This window comes from Paramormyrops kingsleyae, chromosome 4 (genome assembly GCF_048594095.1).
Source record: "Paramormyrops kingsleyae isolate MSU_618 chromosome 4, PKINGS_0.4, whole genome shotgun sequence".
In the NCBI taxonomy this organism is placed as follows: Eukaryota; Metazoa; Chordata; class Actinopteri; order Osteoglossiformes; family Mormyridae; genus Paramormyrops; species Paramormyrops kingsleyae.
Window position 1 is genome coordinate 32971854 of NC_132800.1, and position 20199 is coordinate 32992052.

At 48.4% G+C, this 20199-nt stretch overlaps 1 protein-coding gene across 2 annotated transcripts in view; it reads left to right on the forward strand.

The window, feature by feature from the left end:
* Positions 1–20199, forward strand: part of rock1 (Rho-associated, coiled-coil containing protein kinase 1) — a 42397-nt gene that overhangs the window by 10172 nt on the left and 12026 nt on the right. For both annotated transcript variants that reach the window (XR_002838757.2, XM_023815581.2), the window contains exons 2-20: positions 8593–8674; positions 10921–11021; positions 11636–11773; positions 12309–12484; positions 13136–13220; positions 13301–13445; positions 14046–14184; positions 14960–15051; positions 15397–15556; positions 15667–15736; positions 15901–15989; positions 16401–16449; positions 16891–17026; positions 17821–17912; positions 18481–18727; positions 18942–19048; positions 19134–19284; positions 19416–19576; positions 19655–19839. Coding sequence is in view for 1 of the 2 variants with exons in the window: in XM_023815581.2 (XP_023671349.1) it covers positions 8593–8674; positions 10921–11021; positions 11636–11773; positions 12309–12484; positions 13136–13220; positions 13301–13445; positions 14046–14184; positions 14960–15051; positions 15397–15556; positions 15667–15736; positions 15901–15989; positions 16401–16449; positions 16891–17026; positions 17821–17912; positions 18481–18727; positions 18942–19048; positions 19134–19284; positions 19416–19576; positions 19655–19839 (2405 nt within the window). In the remaining variant the exon portion in view is untranslated. The remainder of the gene's footprint in view (positions 1–8592; positions 8675–10920; positions 11022–11635; positions 11774–12308; positions 12485–13135; positions 13221–13300; positions 13446–14045; positions 14185–14959; positions 15052–15396; positions 15557–15666; positions 15737–15900; positions 15990–16400; positions 16450–16890; positions 17027–17820; positions 17913–18480; positions 18728–18941; positions 19049–19133; positions 19285–19415; positions 19577–19654; positions 19840–20199) is intronic.

The window sequence follows — 20199 nt, forward strand, 5'->3', positions numbered from 1 at the left end:
TAGTCTGCACTTGCAGAATTCAGTGCATATGCTGATAATACAGCTCAAACGTTTCTTTTTTTATGTGGAACAGAAGTAGAAATGACAACAGGTTGCAACTTGGTAGCAACTATTCATGCAACAATAGCACTTCTATGCTTCTACTTCCATTTAAGCGTGAAGGAAGAAAGATTGAACTGTAGGTATAAAACACGGGGAGGAAAACAAATCACATGACAGATCCAGCCTGCAAACCTGCTCTTCGCTGTTCTAAGGTGCTTTCTTGCCAAAGTTCAGGAACTGAGTGGCCGGGCCCTCTCTACCGGGAACTTTTGTAACTCTTGGCCACTTTGTTGTGCTGATTTCCCACCTCACAACAAGAACTGTGACCTTTACAGTAAATATGCACATTTTCATTTGAAACCACCACCCAAAACAATGGAGGATAAAGAAGTCATTTTGTTAATTGCTAGCTATTGGGGGGGATCAACCGCGATCAAAATAGAACACAGCCTTTTATTTATACGATTCATGGCTAGTTTATTCATTATTAAATCTGGCTAGCAGATTTATCTTTCATTTTCCACAGAATAAAAAGCGATGTAACATTCTGCTAATATACGCTGGCCGGTTTCATCACGCCCTGGCGATATTAAAGGTATATTGGTTATTGATCACATTTTCTGATGCAGAAATATGGAGACGTAAGTAAAAACGTATTTATTAATGCATTAAATGTATCCGAGGTACAAAAATAACTCCATTTACTCAAATGTTTGCTCCTATTTTGATCTCTCATCCCCTCACTTCCGCCTAACTGGTATTCTCTGTGGCATCTCTGTTAGTGTCATAATCGTGATGAGTAACCAGTCAACGTCAAGCTTAAAGCATAATCAAAGGGCAATAAATTGGACTAGTCTGTGCACCGCCTAGTTAGAAATACCGACAACTCTTCTGGGCCACCCTGACACGTTGTACATCACCCCCTTCATTATCTTAGTCTTATGCATATAGTGGCTTATTGTGTCTAAAGTGAAACATTAAGAGGATACTGATGATTTATTGTAATACACATACTGTAATATTTAAACAGGACCTAAGCAAGCTGTAACAAGTAGGGTAAGTAAAACACACTAATAAAGCAATACTCTAGATACCAAATATAATTTATAATGCAATTGTATGTTTGCTTGTTTTAATGGGTTTACAGTTGTGCTAATTTTATTGCAGCAGTTCATTTCCACCCCTATTTTGCTGCTTTGCTGTATTTACCTCCACTCTGACATGCACATACCCGAATGTTCAATAGATGTTTGCAGTTAAATTTAAAGATAATTAGTACTGCTAAGCTTTGCCACCTAAATCAAGTTACTAGAGCATGCTTTCTTATTTCAGTATGTGTCTGTCAGTAGTTTTTTCTGCTTATGAACTAATTACCGCCCCCCGGCTCAATGGAGATAAATCCGTCATCAGGGGGTCTTTCATAAAAGTGGGAAAGAGTGTCTCTGTCTTGGCTGCAGACATCAGGCCAACCGCATAGAGGGTTTCCGGTGGTGAATCTGCTGGTGGATTAGATAGACAATAACTGCCTTCTGCCTTTTCCAGACTAATCACTGACTGAGATTTTCTGCTAGCTGGCTGGCCCAGTTTCTCAAGTAGTTGCCTGTAGTTGATGTCGGATTGTCAGAATGGCCCATGCAAATGACCTCTTAGAATGGTTACCTTTGAGTAGGTTGGAAGAAGACATTTGCCTCATGTCTGTCTGTCTGAACCTGCTAAAATGAATTGTGAAGCAAAGTCCTGGAATAGGGTTAGTTGGTGAAACCATTTCTGTGGTCAAGGAATAGCTGACTATTTTAACTGAAAAGCAATTTGAGAGCATCTGGTTGACGATAGGCTGGGCGAAAAACAGGCCATTCCCTATGATGAGTAATCTGCTTTGTGGGTGGGAGAGCAGTGGGTGCCCGAATCCCCCTCCAGGAGGGAGGAATGAGCCAATCTGGCGATGGGGCGTCCTGCTGAGTGTGGAGGGCAGCCTGTGGAGACGCGCTGGTTACACCCCCCCTTTTCTCCCGTCTCAGCACCTGACCGCTTCTGTCCTGCAGCGGGCTGGGTGCATCTCAGTCAACCGGTCTTGGTTAGAGGGGGTTTACTTCGTGATTCAGGCTTTCTCTCACATTCTCAAACTGAAGGCGTGTTCTTGGGACCTTTTGTAAAGTCATAACTAAAGTTTAAAAAAAAAAAATCTTTTTTTACTCCATTTTGCTGTAAATGTGTCTTTTGAGGTTATTAATTTATGTGAAATCAATGACTCCTCCGGGAAAAGACCAATTTTGAAATGTCCGATAACACATTTAAATACCTGAAGGGACAAATGCTTTACAAACGCTTGGGGATTTATGAGAATCAGTAAAGCCTAATAAGCAAAGGAATGTGGCTTTGAGTTCCCCTCCCCCAACTGTTGTACAGCTTCATGACCATTTCCGACCAAGTGTCTCTCAGCCTTCAAGAACATGGACTCTGCGAGTGTTTTGACTAGTTTTTTCCCCCCGTTTGTTTATGCTTGCATGAAGAATAGATGTAATTTAGCTCTGAGCAGTACGACATTTTAATTTATGCAGCTCTTCTGAATAATACAGGAAATGCCGTTTTCCCAGGGAATCTGATGCGGACACTTTACATGAATAAACACGAGTTCATTTTAATAAGCACAGAGCGATCTTTATTTGTCCTAGATTGTTCTGTAAATTGCTTTCCTGCGCTGTGTTCTCCCTAGAGTAATCGGGATATTAGATTCCATTTTTGTACATGGGGGGAAAAAAAAAAAGCTAAACTGGGAATTGTTTTACTTACCAAGTGACATTGCAAAGTGGATTTGAGTTGATTTTCTGCAGAGCTGGTACTGTTAGCCCTAGGAGGAGGGGGGGCAGTGAGTCAGGCTCTCACAGTGGAGCCCTTTGTCTGCCCACGCTGTGTCAGAAGGGGCGAGGCCCAGACTCGAGTGAGGCGAATTGGCGTACAAATCCGGCAACGAGCTGGGCCGCTCCCCGGGGCGGCTGTGCCCGCCGCTGCCGGGACGCGGCGGTCTGTGTCTCACCACCAGCGGCATGGTTGAGGCGGGCCCGTCAGGGTGGCACGGAGAACCCCGAAACTAGAACTGTTGCTGCTCTCAGTTGGTGCGAAATTGAGATCAGCAACTGCATTGATGAACATAATTTGCTTGTCATATCGGCACCTTCCAGCACAAAGAACTTACTGACAGAGTAAAATAAAACCTGACTGCCCAGCGTCTGAAGATAAGTAAAAAGTGGCAGATTAAGAAGTTCACTTTCTAAGTAATTTGCCGTGCTTTTTATTGGAGGCAAGCTTAACACTAAACAGACTCGAGTTTGACCTTTGACCCCCGCCCCCAACCTCAAGAATTGGTTTTGACCCCGTGACAGCTGGCATTGGCTTCCACTGTGAAGTGCTGCAGCTGGGACAAGGGGCCGGGGGGGGAGGTCTTGGCTGGCAGCTGTGAAAATGGGGGGGGGGGGGGCGTGGTGGTGGCATTATTCAGCACTGGCATTGGGACTGGGCTGCCCGGCACTGCTTGAGAGAGAGCGCTGTCGTTTCTGAAACTCGCTGTGTTCAGGAGGCCCTTTCCCCACGCTTAAGCCAGAATGCAGGACGCATAATTGAAAACAGAGGTGGCTCTCTGACTCCCCCCTGCACCCTCCCCTTACCGTTTCGTTGGGAACTTGTTTGGCTGCATACTTAAAATAGCTCTCTGACGTGTGCCGTCCTGCTGAAGAATGCAGTCGGCGTTCGGCAGCAGGAAGTTACGCAAACACCCTCTCAGAGGCGCAGCTCTGAGCTGGATGCTCGTCTGCCCCTCTCCGCCTGCCCCTCTCCGCCTGCCCCTCTCCGCCTGCCCCTCTCCGCCTGCCCCTCTCCGCCTGCCCCTCTCCGCCTGCCCCTCTCCGGCTGCCTGCGGGCTGGCCAGCACTGGGTCGTCTCCCCCAGCCTGCTGCCCTGCTCTGACTCCGCCTTTTCCCTGGCTGTTCAGAATCGGAGTGGGCAAGCCTGTCCGTGGCCAGACTCCTGTGTGGAGATGTTTATCACCCACTAGAATGGCCCCTGTGCTTGGCTGGCTCTACAGGCTGTCCTCCTGAGGGTGCCGGCTCAGCGGGCTCATTGTGTGTTTCTGTGTGCAAGCATGGACCTTTTCATTCATATTTTACAGCTTGGATTCCAGAAGGGTGAATGCCTTTGGTATGGTTGTCTCTAACCTCTAACTACTGGGAAGACTTATCTGGCCCAGAAATGCATCTTGGGGCTGGGGTGGGGGCTGGGGTGGGGGCTGGGGAGTGGGCAGTGCTAGCGCTCCACCTCCTAAATACGCTTCAAAACAAATAGCTGGATTGCAATGATTTCAGATACATTTTCTTAATATTTTGCCAGGATCGTTTAAAAAAAAATAATAAAAAATTCAGCTTCTAAGGGATCACTGAGACCTGCAGGCATTAATTTATATTTTACTCCAAATATGTGTGTTTCTCAGTATACAGTTCTTATGGGATATTTGGATGTCTTCAGTTACAGCCTTTGCCGTGTTTATTTTAGGTATAAACACGCATTTTTGCCCAGCCTGGCAAGTAGGGGTGGGAATTGCCAGTGATTCATGGTCCTGATTCAGTTTGATTTCTAATTTTGATTCAATTCTATATTGATTCACCTAGAAATGTTTCCATTACAATATCAGTTTTGTTTTTATTGGAGATTCTGAGAATTAATGCTGTAGATGGTGCAAGACACTAGAGCCTATCCCAGCAGCTACAGGCGGGGAACAACCCAGGACGGGGGGGGCCAACCCATTGCAGGGCACACACACACACCATTCACACCTATGGGCAGTTTAGTTACTCCAATTAGCCTCAGCATGTCTTTGGACTGTGGGGGGAAACCCCACGACATCATGGGGAGAACATGCAAACTCCACACACATGTGACCCAGGCGGAGACTCGAACCCAGGTCCTATAGGTGTGAGGCAACAGTGCTAACCACTGCACCACCATGCCACCCTTAAATATTAGCTATTATATAATAAATATATATAAAATAATAAAAGAAAGAATAAGAATTTACCCCGTAACTGCTGCATTAATTAACTTTTTATTAAATATGTTCAAGTGTCAGATCAGACATTTTTGCAGACTGTGCATCTGGATGATGGTTTCGGAGATTTGTGGCATTTCATCTTGCATACGACTCTGCTTTTTCCAACCCTTCACTGTCTTCATATTTCTGAAGTCTGAACTCCACCCTAACATCTGCCTTTACCTTCGTCGGAGCAGCTCCCACCATTTTTTTTTTTCCTTTTCTTTTTTTTAAATCTGCTTGTCTGCTACACCTTGTTGCATGAGGCTGGCCACGCGAGACTAACGGGGTAAAGCTTCACACATCCACGGGAAAAGGCCATTTTGTAAAGGGCACGTACTAAAAAAATCGATATTAGAACTTTAGGAATCTATATCAGATTATGCAAATGGAGATGGATTTGAATCAGAAAATCCATTTTCTTTTCTTTTCTTTCTTTTTTAAACCCAGCCCTGCTGGCAGAGGTGTCTCCTGAAGGCTTTCCTTGGTATTCCCTTGCAGTCAGGACATGTTTCTGTCTCTTGTGCGGCTGGCATACGCCTTCATTTTAGACACCTGGTTTAGGTCAGATCTATGTGGTACTGCTGCAGTCCGGCGGCTCCAAAGGGTTGGGGGGGGGGCGGGCATCTCTCATTTCCTTTTGAAAGATGAGCTAACATGCCAGCGGATGTAAACCTCATCGTGACTTTTTAAAAGTTTACTGGCTTGACACTTGGTCCTTTGGTCAGTGTCACTTCTCCTCAGTGTGCTGTGAATTGTCTCAGTGTGTATAAAGAACAGGAAGGTGAATAGCTGGGTCTTGGGAACTGGAGTCAGCGGCCAAAAGCCATCATAGATCATAGGCGATCGTAGATTGCTGACTTCAGGCAGGAAAACTGAAGCTGCCGAGGCTGCTGGGTAATGTAGTATATGTTGGTTCTAGCATGGCGGTGCTGAAGGTTGAATCTTACATTTCAGTGGTACATAATTCCGTATCTGATTTCCTGAAGGGCTGGCACGGCATCTTTCTAATGATGAAGAAAACTATATTCAGTGCAGGCAAATTAGTTTTGCGTTCCGGGTGGTTTTGTGCTCTGTGTCAGTAGTCAGAGCTGCGGCCTGGTGCCCCCCGGGGGTTGCTGCTTCAGTTCTTGTCCCAGCCTGTTTGTGTGGAGTTGCCATGTTGTCTATACTCCTGTTTGACTTAATTGCGGTTTCCCAGTTGTCTAATGCAAGTACTGTTTCCTGGGACGGAATCATTGTCATCCTACATTGGATAAGCATTTCTGAGAAAATGGGTTTCGATTGTGCAATAAAGTTTTTTTTTATTATTTTTAATAATCTTGCAGTGTTGTATGCTGTGATGCGATTAATCGGCAGATATAAATAAAATGAGATGAATGACTTCTCTATTCTCGGTTCTGGCGCTGACCCACCTCCTTTGCTCGCAGCAGCCGTTCTCCTTCCCAGTTTCACTCGCGTGTTCCATCGGCCGGGGTTTCACCCACGGTTGTGGTTGTAGCTGCCATGTGAGGTCCAGGCCTGATGGGATCCTCTTCCTGAAGCTTCCTGAATTTCTCTGTCTGCTCTTGCACCTGGGAGCATTAGATGCAGTTTCTTAAATGTGCTAAAATGTGTTAAACACATGTATGCATGTATGTAAACATCGGCGGAAGCCAAATCTGCCTGATAAGTGCTGCAATGACCAAAAAATAATTTTGGGACTGAGGTTGTTGAACATTTTACTGTCGAGCCTGTATCTCTGTTGGCTTGCCTGAAGTTGTAGGGGACTGAAAAGTCTAAGAGTAACACTTCAATGCCCTTCTCTTCCTCTTTTTGTCCCGGCGTTTAAGCAATGCGGCTCCGTCTCCAGCATAAACATGGCTGCCGTCCAGCTTCTATGGGCCCATTCTTGTGCTGCTGTTGTCTTTGGCCGGCGTTTCCCTGGGGCACGTTAGGTGTACACTCGCGGCAACTTAGCGTGGCCTGTGCTCTGCTCCATATACCCTGTGTAGGAATGCATGCTATTACGTGACACAGCTACGGTCGCACAACTTGCCTGCGGTGCTTGTTTTTGTTCCTACCACTGTGCATATTTATTTAGTCAGCAGCCGCCCTCTGCTTGCGTTTTCACAGGCCTGCGCTCCTCACTCCTCATCTGGTTACCAAACATGGTTGCTACAACAGCTTGAGAGGTTGTGCTTCCTTGTCACAGTGACTAATTGCTTTGGCGAGAGGGACTCATGTTATATAATGTCCCTTTTTGGACATCGGAGCTTTTTCTTCTCTTCCCTGATCCCAGCTCGCTGACTGAGTCTTCTTCTGACCAGACCTTGTTTGGGCAGAGGCGTTATTGTTAAACAGTGAGGGGCCCATTTTAGACTTTTTTTTTAACATTTGTTGGGTTTTGGTGAACTTGACTCCTGGCCTGCCAGCTTAGGTATTGGCTGCTGTCATAGGCCCCTCGGAGTATAGCTGTGTACCTTGTCCTTAAGGCTACCACCTCCCCGCAGACTAATCAGTCACTGGGTGCTGGTTAACGGTTCCCAGCTGTTTTTTTTTTTTTTCCTGTTACATTTGTCTTACCATTGCAATTACCTGGAGAACTTATCTGCATGTGACGTCAATAGGTGCATGATTCCTGTGTCATAAATTCCAATAGCACTTCTACATTTCTCAGCCACGGGAACTGTTGCTGGCGGAAACCCATTTTGTTCATTGGGTGTATAAATATGGTCGGCCCATTTCCCACAATGCACATCTGCTGTTGATACCTCAGGCCTGTCCTGGTCACAGCAACTTCTGATCGGCACATCACAGCCCAAACAGCACCCACCCTGTTTCTGTGCACTTTTGCTGGCTGTCCCCCTACCCGCTATCCTGGCCTCATGCCGGTGAAGCTCAGGACCTCGGGAGGGATGTTCGACGCCCTGCTTTTTCTGTGGATGACCCGCTATTCAATGCACTGTATGTTAAGAGTGACTTAAGTGCTTCAGTCAGTCCCCTAAATGCAAAATACAGCTACCCAGTGAGCCAAATGGCAGTGTAGCCACATCCTGTAACGCCTTATCAGGTGTGCGCTTCGTGCCATAGGGTGTTTTAGCCTGTATAATTCACTTTTGTGCTATTCCCCTGTCAGAGGAACTCCAACAATTAGTGGAAATAGGATTTTACATGCCAGCTGTGAGCACAGTGATATTTCCCCGTCCAGTTTATTAACCCTGCTCCTGGCCGGAGTCCAGTGCTTTTCACGTTCGCAGGCTTCCAAATCAAAGGCACGGCTTTTGAATGCTGCTGATTCCGAGTTTTACCATAGAGAATATGTCAGAATGTGAAGCGTAAAGACTGTTGTGACCATGCAGATTTCTGGACTATTTGAGTTTTTTTTTTTTTTTTTTTTTTTTTTTTTAAAGTATGGTTGCCACTGATTCTTCAATGAAGTATATGAGCTGTCATGGTCATGTTTCTATAACAAGTGTGCCCTCTCTCTGCAGGATGGGCTGGATGCTCTGGTCTATGACCTGGACTTCCCGGCCTTAAGGAAGAACAAGAGCATTGACAACTTCCTGAACAGATGTAAGTAATGGGTGTGAACACCCCCCCCCCTCCCAAAACAACAAAAAAAAAGAATGGTTGCGTGAGACAATGCCTAAAGACACGTAGACTGTTAGGGCCACTGATTCAATACCAAGACAATAGGGAGGCCACAATCCACAAAGATCACACTGGCGTTTAAGGACCACAACTTCTGACAGTAATGTATCCTCTTACTGCTGGGTCCAGCAGTCAAAAGTATAGCACACAGCTCCCACTGCCACCGGAGAGATGCTGGCTTCTCATTCTGCCCAAAGCCTGAAGCAGTTTGGTGTTGGTCTTCAACCTCCTAATGTCCCTCAAACCCGCATAATACTCCCGATTGTCCCAGAATATGATGGATCGTCTCTGGACAGCAATGCTCACTTGGCATGTAACTGATAGAGGCTGAAGACTGAAGTTCTGTTCATCGCCTGGAAATGCTACTGCTATGATACTACAGAACATGCCTGTGTTGTAGTGCATTGTGCTGGTGTGAATGTCCACCTCGACATATGGAGTATTCCTGTCTTAATGTATCTATTTCAGAGATTTTAAAATGATCAAAGTCCTTTAAGTCTTATTGCATTTTGTTTTCAGTGGCCTTAAGGTATTTTCATTTATGGGACACAAACGCTCAGCGTTGCCTTTCCTGAACCTTTTATTCCTTTTATTTTTTCTGCGGAATGACCGTTTTTAGGGCAGGCCTCGAGCCCTTGTGTGATGGAAAGCGCTTTTATTTTCACTGTTCTTTCTTTAATAGCTCTCTGTTGTTATTTTTAGATCAATTGAACTTGGATGCCCCCTTTTCCAAGCATTTTTTTTTTGCCAGTTGTGACCCATGTGAATTGCAAACAATCTCCCCTTTTCAGCTATGACCAAATTTGGCTGAGTGATGTCGTTGCTCTCGATGGACCAAACCCGTGGGCCCAGATAAGGCCTGTGCCCTTCAGTAGCTGTGCAGCGTGTGACGGCCCTGAGCCCCATAGAGGCCCAGAGTCAGAGCCTCCCTAAGGAGCGAAGCCTCCAGCCCCCCCCCCCCCCCCAAACAACACGGTGTGACTGGCAGGAACTCGGGTGGATTCATGCATGTATAAATAAATAGCCCTGCGACTTTGGGCTTGTTTTTGTGGAACCGTGCTGTGGTTGGACAGGTTTTACGCTCCACTATCAGCCTCCTAATAACAGAGACAAGCTTCTGTTTCAGCTGCCACCCTTCGCAAATCCTTTGTGGACGTAGAGGTCTGAACGCCTCGCTTAATAAAGTGTTCCCTACGGTTCCTTTAGGAGTATTTTTTTTTTATTTTTTTTTTGAGTATTAGCTATTGCTTTCTGATGCGTTGTGATTTTTTTTTTTGTATTTAGCTGAATTTAGTCAATACAGGTTTCTTATTGGTAACAAGTTGTACTTCACTTTAGCTGTGCTTAAGACTGTTAACTTTCTGTTAAAGTAGAATCGGTCACCATTTCATTAGGTATCCTGCTTGTTAATGTGATCAGCCTGCCAGCATCATGTGGCTGAAGCTGAATATATATATATAACCTGTCATCTAAGTTGCTGAGTGTGATGTGACTGTTGGGGCCAGACATGGTGGGTGTAGCATCTTCAAAACCTCCACCTTCCTGTTTTCCCCCCTACACTACATTGTCTAGAGATGAGAAATGGTCCTGTTTGGAATTTTTATTTTTTTTTAAAGTCAGGCATTTTTGTGGCTAGAGGTTAGAGGTGAATGGCCAGAGTCATTGAAGCCGACAGGAAGGTCACAAGTGCAAAGGCGACTGCTCTGGACGACACTGGTGTGCGGAATTGCCCCTCTGAACGCATAACCCATCACCCTTTGAAGCAGTTTTGGAAGTGAAAGTGGATGCTGCCTGGTATTAGCCGTGCATTTCGACCAATCAGATGGTGATGCAAGCAGCTCTGTTTAGTCACGCTTTTGGCCCTTGTAAGCGGAGCCATTTCAACACGGGTGCGGCTCTCAATTTACAATGGAAAACCATCTTTCTGCGGTTCGGCTCGGGTTTGGCTTGGGTTCTTGCTGGCAGTGGAAAAGCGCGATAAGTGTATCTGATAGTGGCCGCTGAGTGTACAGGCAAGTCTGGATGCTTTTATTGGCAACTTCCCCCCCCCCCCCCTCAACTCTCAATGGATTCGTGTCACCCGAGGCCTGATGGGTGTGAGGCTGCAGTCTTGTCAGTTTACAATGGCTATTGTGCTGTATTCTCACCTTCTCTGTCTGCCCTCCCAGACAAAGACACAATCAGCAAGATCAGAGATCTTCGCATGAAGGCAGAGGACTATGAGGTGGTCAAAGTCATTGGCAGGGGGGCCTTCGGGGAGGTGCAGCTGGTAAGACTAACCCCCCCACCCCCGCCACACAGTGTCTCATGTGTCCTTTAAACTGTTTTAATCGATACCCTCCACACAGCGAGAGTATAGAGATGGATGTTTTCTTTGATGGTGTGTAGCACTAGGACAATACTTGTGGGAGTGATAAATCACGTTTACTCACCTAGTGAGCAGTAGTAGACATACTCATTGCTTTGTGAGCTTCCTAATGGTGCAAATGTACTCCAGCAACTGTTATAACGTTGCTGGAGGTTTTAGATCAGAGCTCCCCTGTTCCGGCCCTGGAGCACTAGTGTGTTCCACACTTTACAGATTTCCTTGCTGAAACACACATACTAAACCATGCAATTGGCTGGTGAGCTGAATAAGGTGTGTTTGAGCAGGGAAAACTGCAAAGTGTGTTACAGACTGGCCCTCCAGGACTGGAATGGGGAGTCCCGGTGATCCGCTCATGAAAGCAAGTCTTCTGGTTGATGGCCCACGTTGCCCATTGGTTGAGGTTACTTTACCTCCCGAACGTTTCTGCCTCTTTTAAACGAATTAAATGGCTTTCATTATGGAAAGGTTCTCCCGTACTAAGTGGGTGTCTCTTCACCATGCCACACGCTTCCCAGGTGCGACACAAAGCCACGAGGAAGGTTTACGCCATGAAGCTGCTCAGTAAATTTGAGATGATCAAAAGGTCGGACTCTGCTTTCTTCTGGGAGGAGAGGGACATCATGGCCTTCGCCAACAGCGGCTGGGTGGTGCAGGTACAGTACTCCACGTTCAGCTCGGTGTTGACCAGACTCTTCTCTCTCTTGCCATTCAAGCAGCTATCGGTCGTCGCTGTGGGAACTGCACTGACTGCTTGTGTTTGTCCGCACCTTCTGTTAGCTTTGTGATTTCTTACTCGTCCGAGTCGAGGTTTCAAAACATTCCCTCCATAATGTAATACTCGTTTGTCAGTGGTTATATCGATTGAGAAATGGAGTTTTGCTGGATACGGAATACTGTATTTGGCAGTGTTTAGTACTACGAGACAGGTTCACCGTTGCTGAAAGGTCTCCCGTTTCCTTGGGTCTTAGCTTGAAGAGGGAGGAGACCCTTGTCGCACATGATTTAGGCACTTTAGGGTAATCTGCTCATTCCTCTTGCTTCTCGAAACCGCACATGTGATGTGGAAAAATAGCTTTCGTAGCTCGTAAGCTTAATTGTCAGGCTGCCAGGGAGTCCGGTTGAGTCTCAACCTCAGGTTCACCCAGCATGAAGGTAATGGCCCTAACGTGAGTGTGTTGTCCCCCCCAGCTCTTCTACGCGTTCCAGGACGACCGGTACCTGTACATGGTGATGGAGTACATGCCCGGCGGCGACCTGGTCAACCTGATGAGCAACTACGACGTGCCAGAGAAATGGGCTCGCTTCTACACCGCCGAGGTGGTGCTGGCTCTGGACGGCATCCACTCCATGGGCTTCATCCACAGGTACCCCATCCCGCTCCTCTGCTCCCTGGGTGCAGAACTGGCAAATTCCTGGACTGTAACGAACAGGAAGCTGTCCCCGCAGGCCTTGTCACAAGCCACATGTTCAGGTCTCAGACCCAAGCATGTGAGAAATGGAACCCCCCCCCCCTCCCTCCCCACATCTGCGGTCATTGGTGAACAGCAGACGGCTCGATGTTACCTGTCTGTGGTCTAGCCAGCGTAGCCATGGTTATACAAACCAGGCATCTGCGTGTGAAGTGCTCGTTCAGTTTGACGCCTGGCATCCGGTGCCCTTCCGGCGAGGGACCGATCATAGCAGGAAGGGGTTTTTATACAGGGGGGGTTTAAAATTGGCCAGGCGATAACACAGCCCGTCCTCCAGCCCCGGCTGTAAGTGCCAAGTGCGACCATGTCGGATAAACGTGTCTTGCAGCCATCATCCGCTCCTCCTGGGGCCAGAGTCCCGACGCCTCTCGCCTTCACGTCGTCACCCAGCTCCTCGCGGTGGCTTTCCAGAACGTCACGCTCCATCCTTCGAATGCAAAGCCCACCTATGTGTCGTCCCTTTCCAATAGCTGCGTATATATGTTTTTCCTTGCTGGGAGGTCGTGTTCATGCCTATTCAGCCATATTTTGTGCCATGTCTTGCAGGGATGTGAAGCCGGATAACATGTTACTGGATAAATCGGGCCACCTGAAACTGGCAGACTTTGGGACCTGTATGAAGATGAATAAGGTATTCAGTGGGCCGGCTTAGTGTCACTTGGTGGTTGTGCTGGGTCACCTGAATGTGCTAAAGTGCTGTTTTGGGGGCAGGACGGGATGGTGCGGTGTGACACGGCGGTCGGGACACCTGACTACATCTCCCCCGAGGTTCTGAAGTCCCAGGGCGGGGACGGCTACTATGGGAGGGAGTGTGACTGGTGGTCCGTCGGAGTCTTCTTGTACGAGATGCTCGTCGGTGAGTCTGAAATTGCCACCTCCTCGCTCTTACTTTGTGACAGGTATTGGGTATAAATAAGTGTGTGTGATGTGACGTTGGAGTCCAAGCTTGACTTGTTACTTTGTAGCAAATGCTCTGTAGCTCATAATGATATCAGCCACAGAGCGGTGAGTGGTCCTTTGGAGGAACATGAAAAATGATTTTCCTTCACTTCCAATTTATTTGTTTCCTTCTCCTCAATGGGATTTTCGTTGAATGTGCTGGCCGATTTTATTTTTACCTGTTTACCGTTCTTGCAGAGCCTTGTTTTTCTTCTGCTTAAATCTCATTGGTCTGACATCAGAAGTCAGCCCCCCTCCCCAATTGGCTGGTGTAGTGTTCATGTTGCCCTCACTCCTCAATTCATGTCAAAGACATCTTGTTTTTTTCAGAGTGGCAATTATTTTAAAGATACTGTTGTAATTCAGTGATATGATCAAAAGCTGTAAAATCAGTGTTGGAAGCCATTGAGGACGCCGCTGGTAGCTTGAAACACTGTGATACTTCCTGCGAAAGTTGTTCTTTTTTTCTTTTTTTTTGGTGGGCCGCAGTCTCATTCGTCCTCCACTTCCTCCGCAGGAGATACGCCGTTCTACGCTGACTCACTGGTGGGCACCTACAGCAAGATCATGAACCACAAGAATGCCCTCGTCTTCCCGGAAGACAGTGAGATCTCGAAAGACGCCAAGAACTTGATCTGCGCCTTCCTCACGGACCGGTGAGTGCGTGAGCTGGGAGCCTCAGAGCGGCATCGCAGGTCCCACCTTGTGTCACCCGTCCAGACTCACGTCCCTGAACCCGGAAGCTATCAAAAGTCAATCTTTATGACGTCTTGGACCCCTTTTGAGGGCCAAGGCTCTGATGGTGTTTATGAGGCACCAGGATTCCTGCAGCCACTTATTTTACTTGTCACTAGGTGCTCGCAGGTAAAAGCTGAGAATTTAGGTTAAATGGAATATGTTTTATTTTGACACCAAACAAAGACTGTTCTTTGTTTCCTTGGCTGTTGGGACATCCCCTCGCCTGATGAGCAAACAGCTCGTTCATCTCCAACCTAATTTAGTGGCTGTTTTATAGGCTTGTATGAGAGAATTAATTGTGAAATTGACCATATTGTTGCATTTTAGTGGATAATGTCAGTACAGTTTTTGAAAGAAATAATGACTTGGCAGAAAGGGTAAGAAATATCCTTAATTTTTGTGAAAAATTATTCGTGTGACATTTCTGGGCAGGGAAATGAGTTGAATCTGAAACATTTTTGCCAGGATTTTACACTCTTCTGTTAGTATCTGCTGGCACATGCTTTCTGAAGCTCTGGGCCTCACATTCTGCTCTTGGTTTAAATTTCAAACGGTCCATGTGGAGTCCGCAGCAAAGTCCCCTTGACCCTCAGGTCAGCTCATAGACATGTGTGATCAGCACAAGGCGTGGTGACCCGTCAAAGAGTTGCCATGGCGACAGACAGTCACTAATCCTCAGCCCTACCGTTGCAGGGAGGTCCGACTGGGCCGCAATGGCGTGGACGAGATCAAGCGGCACCCATTCTTCAAGAACGACCAGTGGACGTGGGAGAACATCCGGGAGAGTGAGTGGGGGGGCGCTTGTCCTCAGGAACGCTTTACTGTGAATTTACTGTGAATTACTGCCTAAGTTTTATCATGTCAGACGCCCAGGGTGGGCTAAAAGCTACTAAAGATCTTCAAGTGCGGATTTGTGGTCTTCGGTCTTGTCTTCTGGTTCATTAAAAATCCCACGGGGCCAAATGCAGTCACGCGGGTCCAGTGAGCACCACCTCCAGTGTGAATAGCGGGGATGGGACTTTGCGTGCATGGATGTGTAAGCTAATGGCTACGTTAGCTAATAAGCTAAAAAGACCCAATAGCTCATAAGGTCTGCATTTTCTGGAATGTGCAAATTGCTCTTTCACCAGCTGCCGCCCCTGTGGTCCCGGAACTGAGCAGCGACATTGACACCAGCAATTTTGACGACATCGAGGAGGATCGAGGTGAAGAGGAAACGTTCCCAGTACCGAAGGCCTTCGTGGGCAATCAGCTCCCCTTCGTGGGCTTTACCTACTACAGCTGCCATCAGTGAGTCACTCCTGCTAGATCCCACACTGGTCTGAGCGTGCTTTGCTTCCATGAGCTCTTGGGGCGTCTTGAACGGCGCTGGTGGTAACTGGCAGGTCTCCCTGGCCCAGGTTATCCCGGATCTCCAGCTCCAAGACGAGCGACAAGTGTAGTAGCTCCACCAAGGAGGAGAAGAACCTCGTAAGTACCAGTGTGGCGGGTAGCTGCATTAACACAACCCGACGACATGGAGCTAACAGACAAGTCACTCAGAAGTGCTTGTTAAAATTCTGGAAAAATCCACGGTTTTATTTAGAAGCACGGTGAGCACCCTGGAGACAAGATGCCATGTCGTTTTCTTGCAGCTTGAGAACCTGCAGAAGAGGGTTCATCAGCTGGAGGAGCAGCTCCATAGCGAGATGCAGCAGAAGGACGAGATGGAGCAGAAGCACAGGTGCCCTCCTTTCTCTTCCGCTTCCCGCCGCGGTTCTACGGCCGTGGTCTGTTCTGGCTCCCAGCCTGTCCAGCGATGCTTCGCTACCGCCAGGTCACGTCACGTCACGTCAGAATCCACAACCGCGGCGACGCCAAATTACACACATTAGTGGAAATGCAACCCAAGAGGTCGCTCCGTGACCTCGGGCCTCGCCCCGTTTACTCACATTTCAGCAGCTTTCACGGGCGTCAGCATGCACGTGTCCCCAGCGTCCCGTAAAAAGCGTCATGCCCTCTAAAAAAAGCAGTCAGCGCGAGATCCTGACGCCAGTCTGTGACATTTATCTGTGTCATGCTCTGACAAGCGATTAACCGCGAGCCCTGTATGTGTCTGTCTGTCTGTCTGTCTGTGTGTGTGTCTGCTCTCCAGGGCCTCCTGCACAAAGCTAGACAAGATCCTGAAGGACCTGGATGAGGAGGTAAGTGACTTTGATCCAGGTCATGAGTAGTAGATGGATGGTTTTAATAAACAGCAATCAGTAGTACAGCTGTTCGTGTGTGTGTTCGTGTGTGTGTGACTTTCCCATACTCCATTCAGCCATTGCTATGATTGCTTGGATGTCTGGAATGGTTTAAGTGATATGAAATGAGAAGCCTAATATCTAATGGTTATTTATATTGCCTTTCACGTTAGGTAGCCCTTTTAGTTAAATTAAACTTCAATTCAGGGTGAGATGAGTGTGCTTCAGATGCATGCAGACTCCTTGACAGCTGCTATTGAGTTGAGTTCAGCACCAGAGCCTCATATCCAGATGCTGAAGGCTAAGATCCGATCACCTGAGCTAGCCCCATCCCCACGCTGACTGATTAGCAATAAGCTGTGCGATGCCCGTGTGCTGAAGTATGTTCCCCTCCGCCAGACGAACCTGAGGAAGAGTGCAGAGTCCACGGTGTCCTTGCTGGAGAAGGACAAGATCAAGATCCAGCACCGGGCGACCGATAGCCAGAAGAAGGCTGAACAGGAGGCTGAGAAGAGGCGTAACTTGGAGAATGAGGGTGAGGATATCAGCGACCGTGTGGTGCAGAGCAGAGTGGTTTAGAGACTGGTATGAGAGTATCTCTAGAGGACACAGCAGGTCTGGCTCTTCCTGTGAGCGTTTGTGTGACCTCTAGAAGCGACACGCTTTGGCTTTGTTATGCTCCTTTCTTGATTTATGGGTGTCCCTGTCAAGATTAACTCTGGCATGTAAGTTCTGGTTAATGACATTGAGTTGAATCAAGTACCTTAAAGTAATAAGTGACTTATCTACAGTGGTTTCTGTGAAATAGACTGTCTTGCGTGTGAGTTACGGTTGTCCATATGGGCGCGCACACTTACAGATGGGCTCTGGGGCTTTTCACAGCTGCGCGTATACTTTTCACCTGCACCATAAAGCCACGTTGGGGTTAACGGACTGTTAATGCTGAACAGAGCCGTCATCTGGCTGGAGCAGCGGCTCCTTCAGATGTGCGGTGACCCCCGCTGACCTCCCAGTGTGACCCAGTCCTCCTGAAGCCCGTTCACTGCCGGCTCTCCTCAGGGCGGCGCCCTAAGTGCGGCCCGGGTGCCGAGCCGTTAAAGTGGCAGGCGCAGGGGTCACGTTCGTGTGCCGACCGTTATAAAGTGAGCGACAGCCGCCGCCTGTGACGCTGGATAAGTTTCAGCGGGGGCGGAAGGCCCTGAGGAGGGGGTGGAGCTGTGGGCAAGTGGCTGAGTTATGGGGGGGAGGGGGGCGACGGGGCGTCCTGAGGATTGATGGGATGGGCCACTGCTCTGAACCTTTTTCTGCCCCCACCGTCCCCCCTTCCAGTGTCAACTTTGAAGGAGCAGCTGGAGGACCTGAGGATCGTCAGCCAAAACTCCCAGGCTTCCAACGACAAGATCTCACAGCTGCAGAAACAAGTCAGTCTCATGGGAGCCCCCCCCCCTCCCTCATTACCCCAAAGTCCAATGTGGATCCTGCATGTTAGGTTGTGCTATGCGTGTTAGAAATAGTTTTTAAACATAGTGTTTCTGTAATGTAGCGCGATTGTTGTTTCGTAAGATTGGGGGGTGTGTTTATGGCAGCCGGTACCTTTGTTGGCTCGCGTATGTCGTTCTGCACCCAGCTGACCTACATACCAATCAGGACAGGGGTGGCCAGAATGGGCTGCTGTGTTTGTGGGTTTTCTCTGCAACTCCCTAATTAGATTACTAATTAGAGGACTGACTGACTGAGGAGTCCTCACACCTGGGTTTGAACAGCTGGCCTAAAGGTTACCCCAAAAACCTGCATACACACCGGCCCTTTGCGGATAAGATTGGCCAACCCTGAAATAGGAGGAATCTTAATTTATGGTAATTCTGGTGAACTGACATGATTCAAGCCTTTTCTGAATGCTCGATTAAAATAGTCTCAAAGAGCAGTAGGCAACATTGAGGCTTCCTTGCATCGTCAAGCTATCTGACATCCCTGAGTCTTGCCTGACAGCTCGAAGAGGCCAATGACCTGCTCCGGGTGGAGTCGGACACGGCGGCACGCCTGCGGAAGAACCACACGGAGATGGGCAAGTCCATGAACCAGCTGGAGAACCATAACTGCGAGCTGCTGGAGAAGAGCCGCGTGGCCGACGATGTCAAGCTGCAGCTGGAGAAGGAGCTGCTTCGGCTGCAGGCCGCCCTGGACTCGGAGAAGAGGAACTACAGCCAGGGCTCAGAGGAGATCCGTGAACTCCAAGGTAAGGCTGCAGTGCAGCTGGATGAGGGATGACTTGCTGGCATTTTAGAATTGAAACCTCCGGGTGCAAGCTCAACCAGAATCTACCTCCATGTAGGCTCCCTCTAACCATTATGTCAGCTTGTATGAGTCCTCTGATTTTTCATTCCACGATTTTGACACTGTAAGCCATAGGTTCTGAGAATAAATCTTGTCTCCGAATCCCTGTATCCCAGCACGCACAGCGAGCCTGCAGGAGGAGATCCGGAGCCTTAAAACCAACCTGTCTAAGATGGAAGGGGAGCGGAAGCAGGCCCAGGAGCGCAGTAACAGCCTGGAGAAGGTTTGTGCTTAAAAACTTGCCGTGAGCAACTTGCCGGAGGCCAGCGGGCCTGGAGTGTTTCTTACGAGCCATGCACCCATTGCAGGAGAAGAACGGCCTGGAGATTGACCTGAACTACAAGCTGAAGACCCTGCAGCAGCGGCTGGACCAGGAGATCACTGAGCACCGCATGACACGGGCCCAGCTCGCGGACAAGTACGAGTCTATCGAGGAGGCCAAGTCTGCAGCCATGACCGGTAGGTGCACCCTTAGGGCGGGCTTTGTCATCTCGCTTGCTTGGATGTCTGTCTGGATTGGCTTGTGTCCAGATACCTTTGGATGCTCCCCTAATAAGCGGAGTCGCGTGTCACAATCTCTCTCTCCGCAGTCGTGGAGCAGAAGGTTTCGGAGGAGACCGTGGCCCGCATGCGAGCAGAGAGCCGGGTGGTGGAGGTGGAGAAGCAGTGCTCCATGATGGAGTTCGACCTCAAACAGTCCGTGCAGAAGATCGAGCAGCTGATGAAGCAGAAGGAGCGGATCGAAGACGAGGTTGGTGCCGCAGAGTGTGTGATGGTGGTCACTCATTGGCTTCTATGGATACATGCATGTGCTTCTCTTTCCGCGCAGGTTAAGAACCTGCGGCTGCAGTTCGAGCAGGAGGCCAGCAAAAGGGTGCAGGTCCAGAGTGAGCTAAAGTTACGGAACCTGGAGGCCGACCGGCTCATGGGCTCCGAGAAGCAGCTGAAGCAGGAGATCAACGCGGCTCTGGAAAGCAAGCGCTCCCTGGAGTTCCAACTGGCACAGCTCACCAAGTGAGTGCCACGTGAGACCGTGCGGAGAGCCTCATGCTCAGGCATCTCTAGGCCCAGCCTCTGATAGGGTCAGCTTTGTAGTTCAGGTCAATCCTCCAGGCTGCTGTTCTCCAGCAGTGGGTGCGAGGCTTCTCCGGGTTTGCGGGACTTATCCCTGATCCTTTTTTGAAAAAGGCTGGAAACTGCATTCTGTGCTTAAGGTGTAAATTAATTTGGGCAGGAACAAAGAGCACTTGCTAATCTCCTTGACCTTTTGGCCACATTACTCATTCTGGTAGTTCCTATCGCAGGATGTAGGGCTTTATGAGAGACCTAATTCTGTGATTATAATTCCATTACTGTAGTGTAAACCCGGGGGCT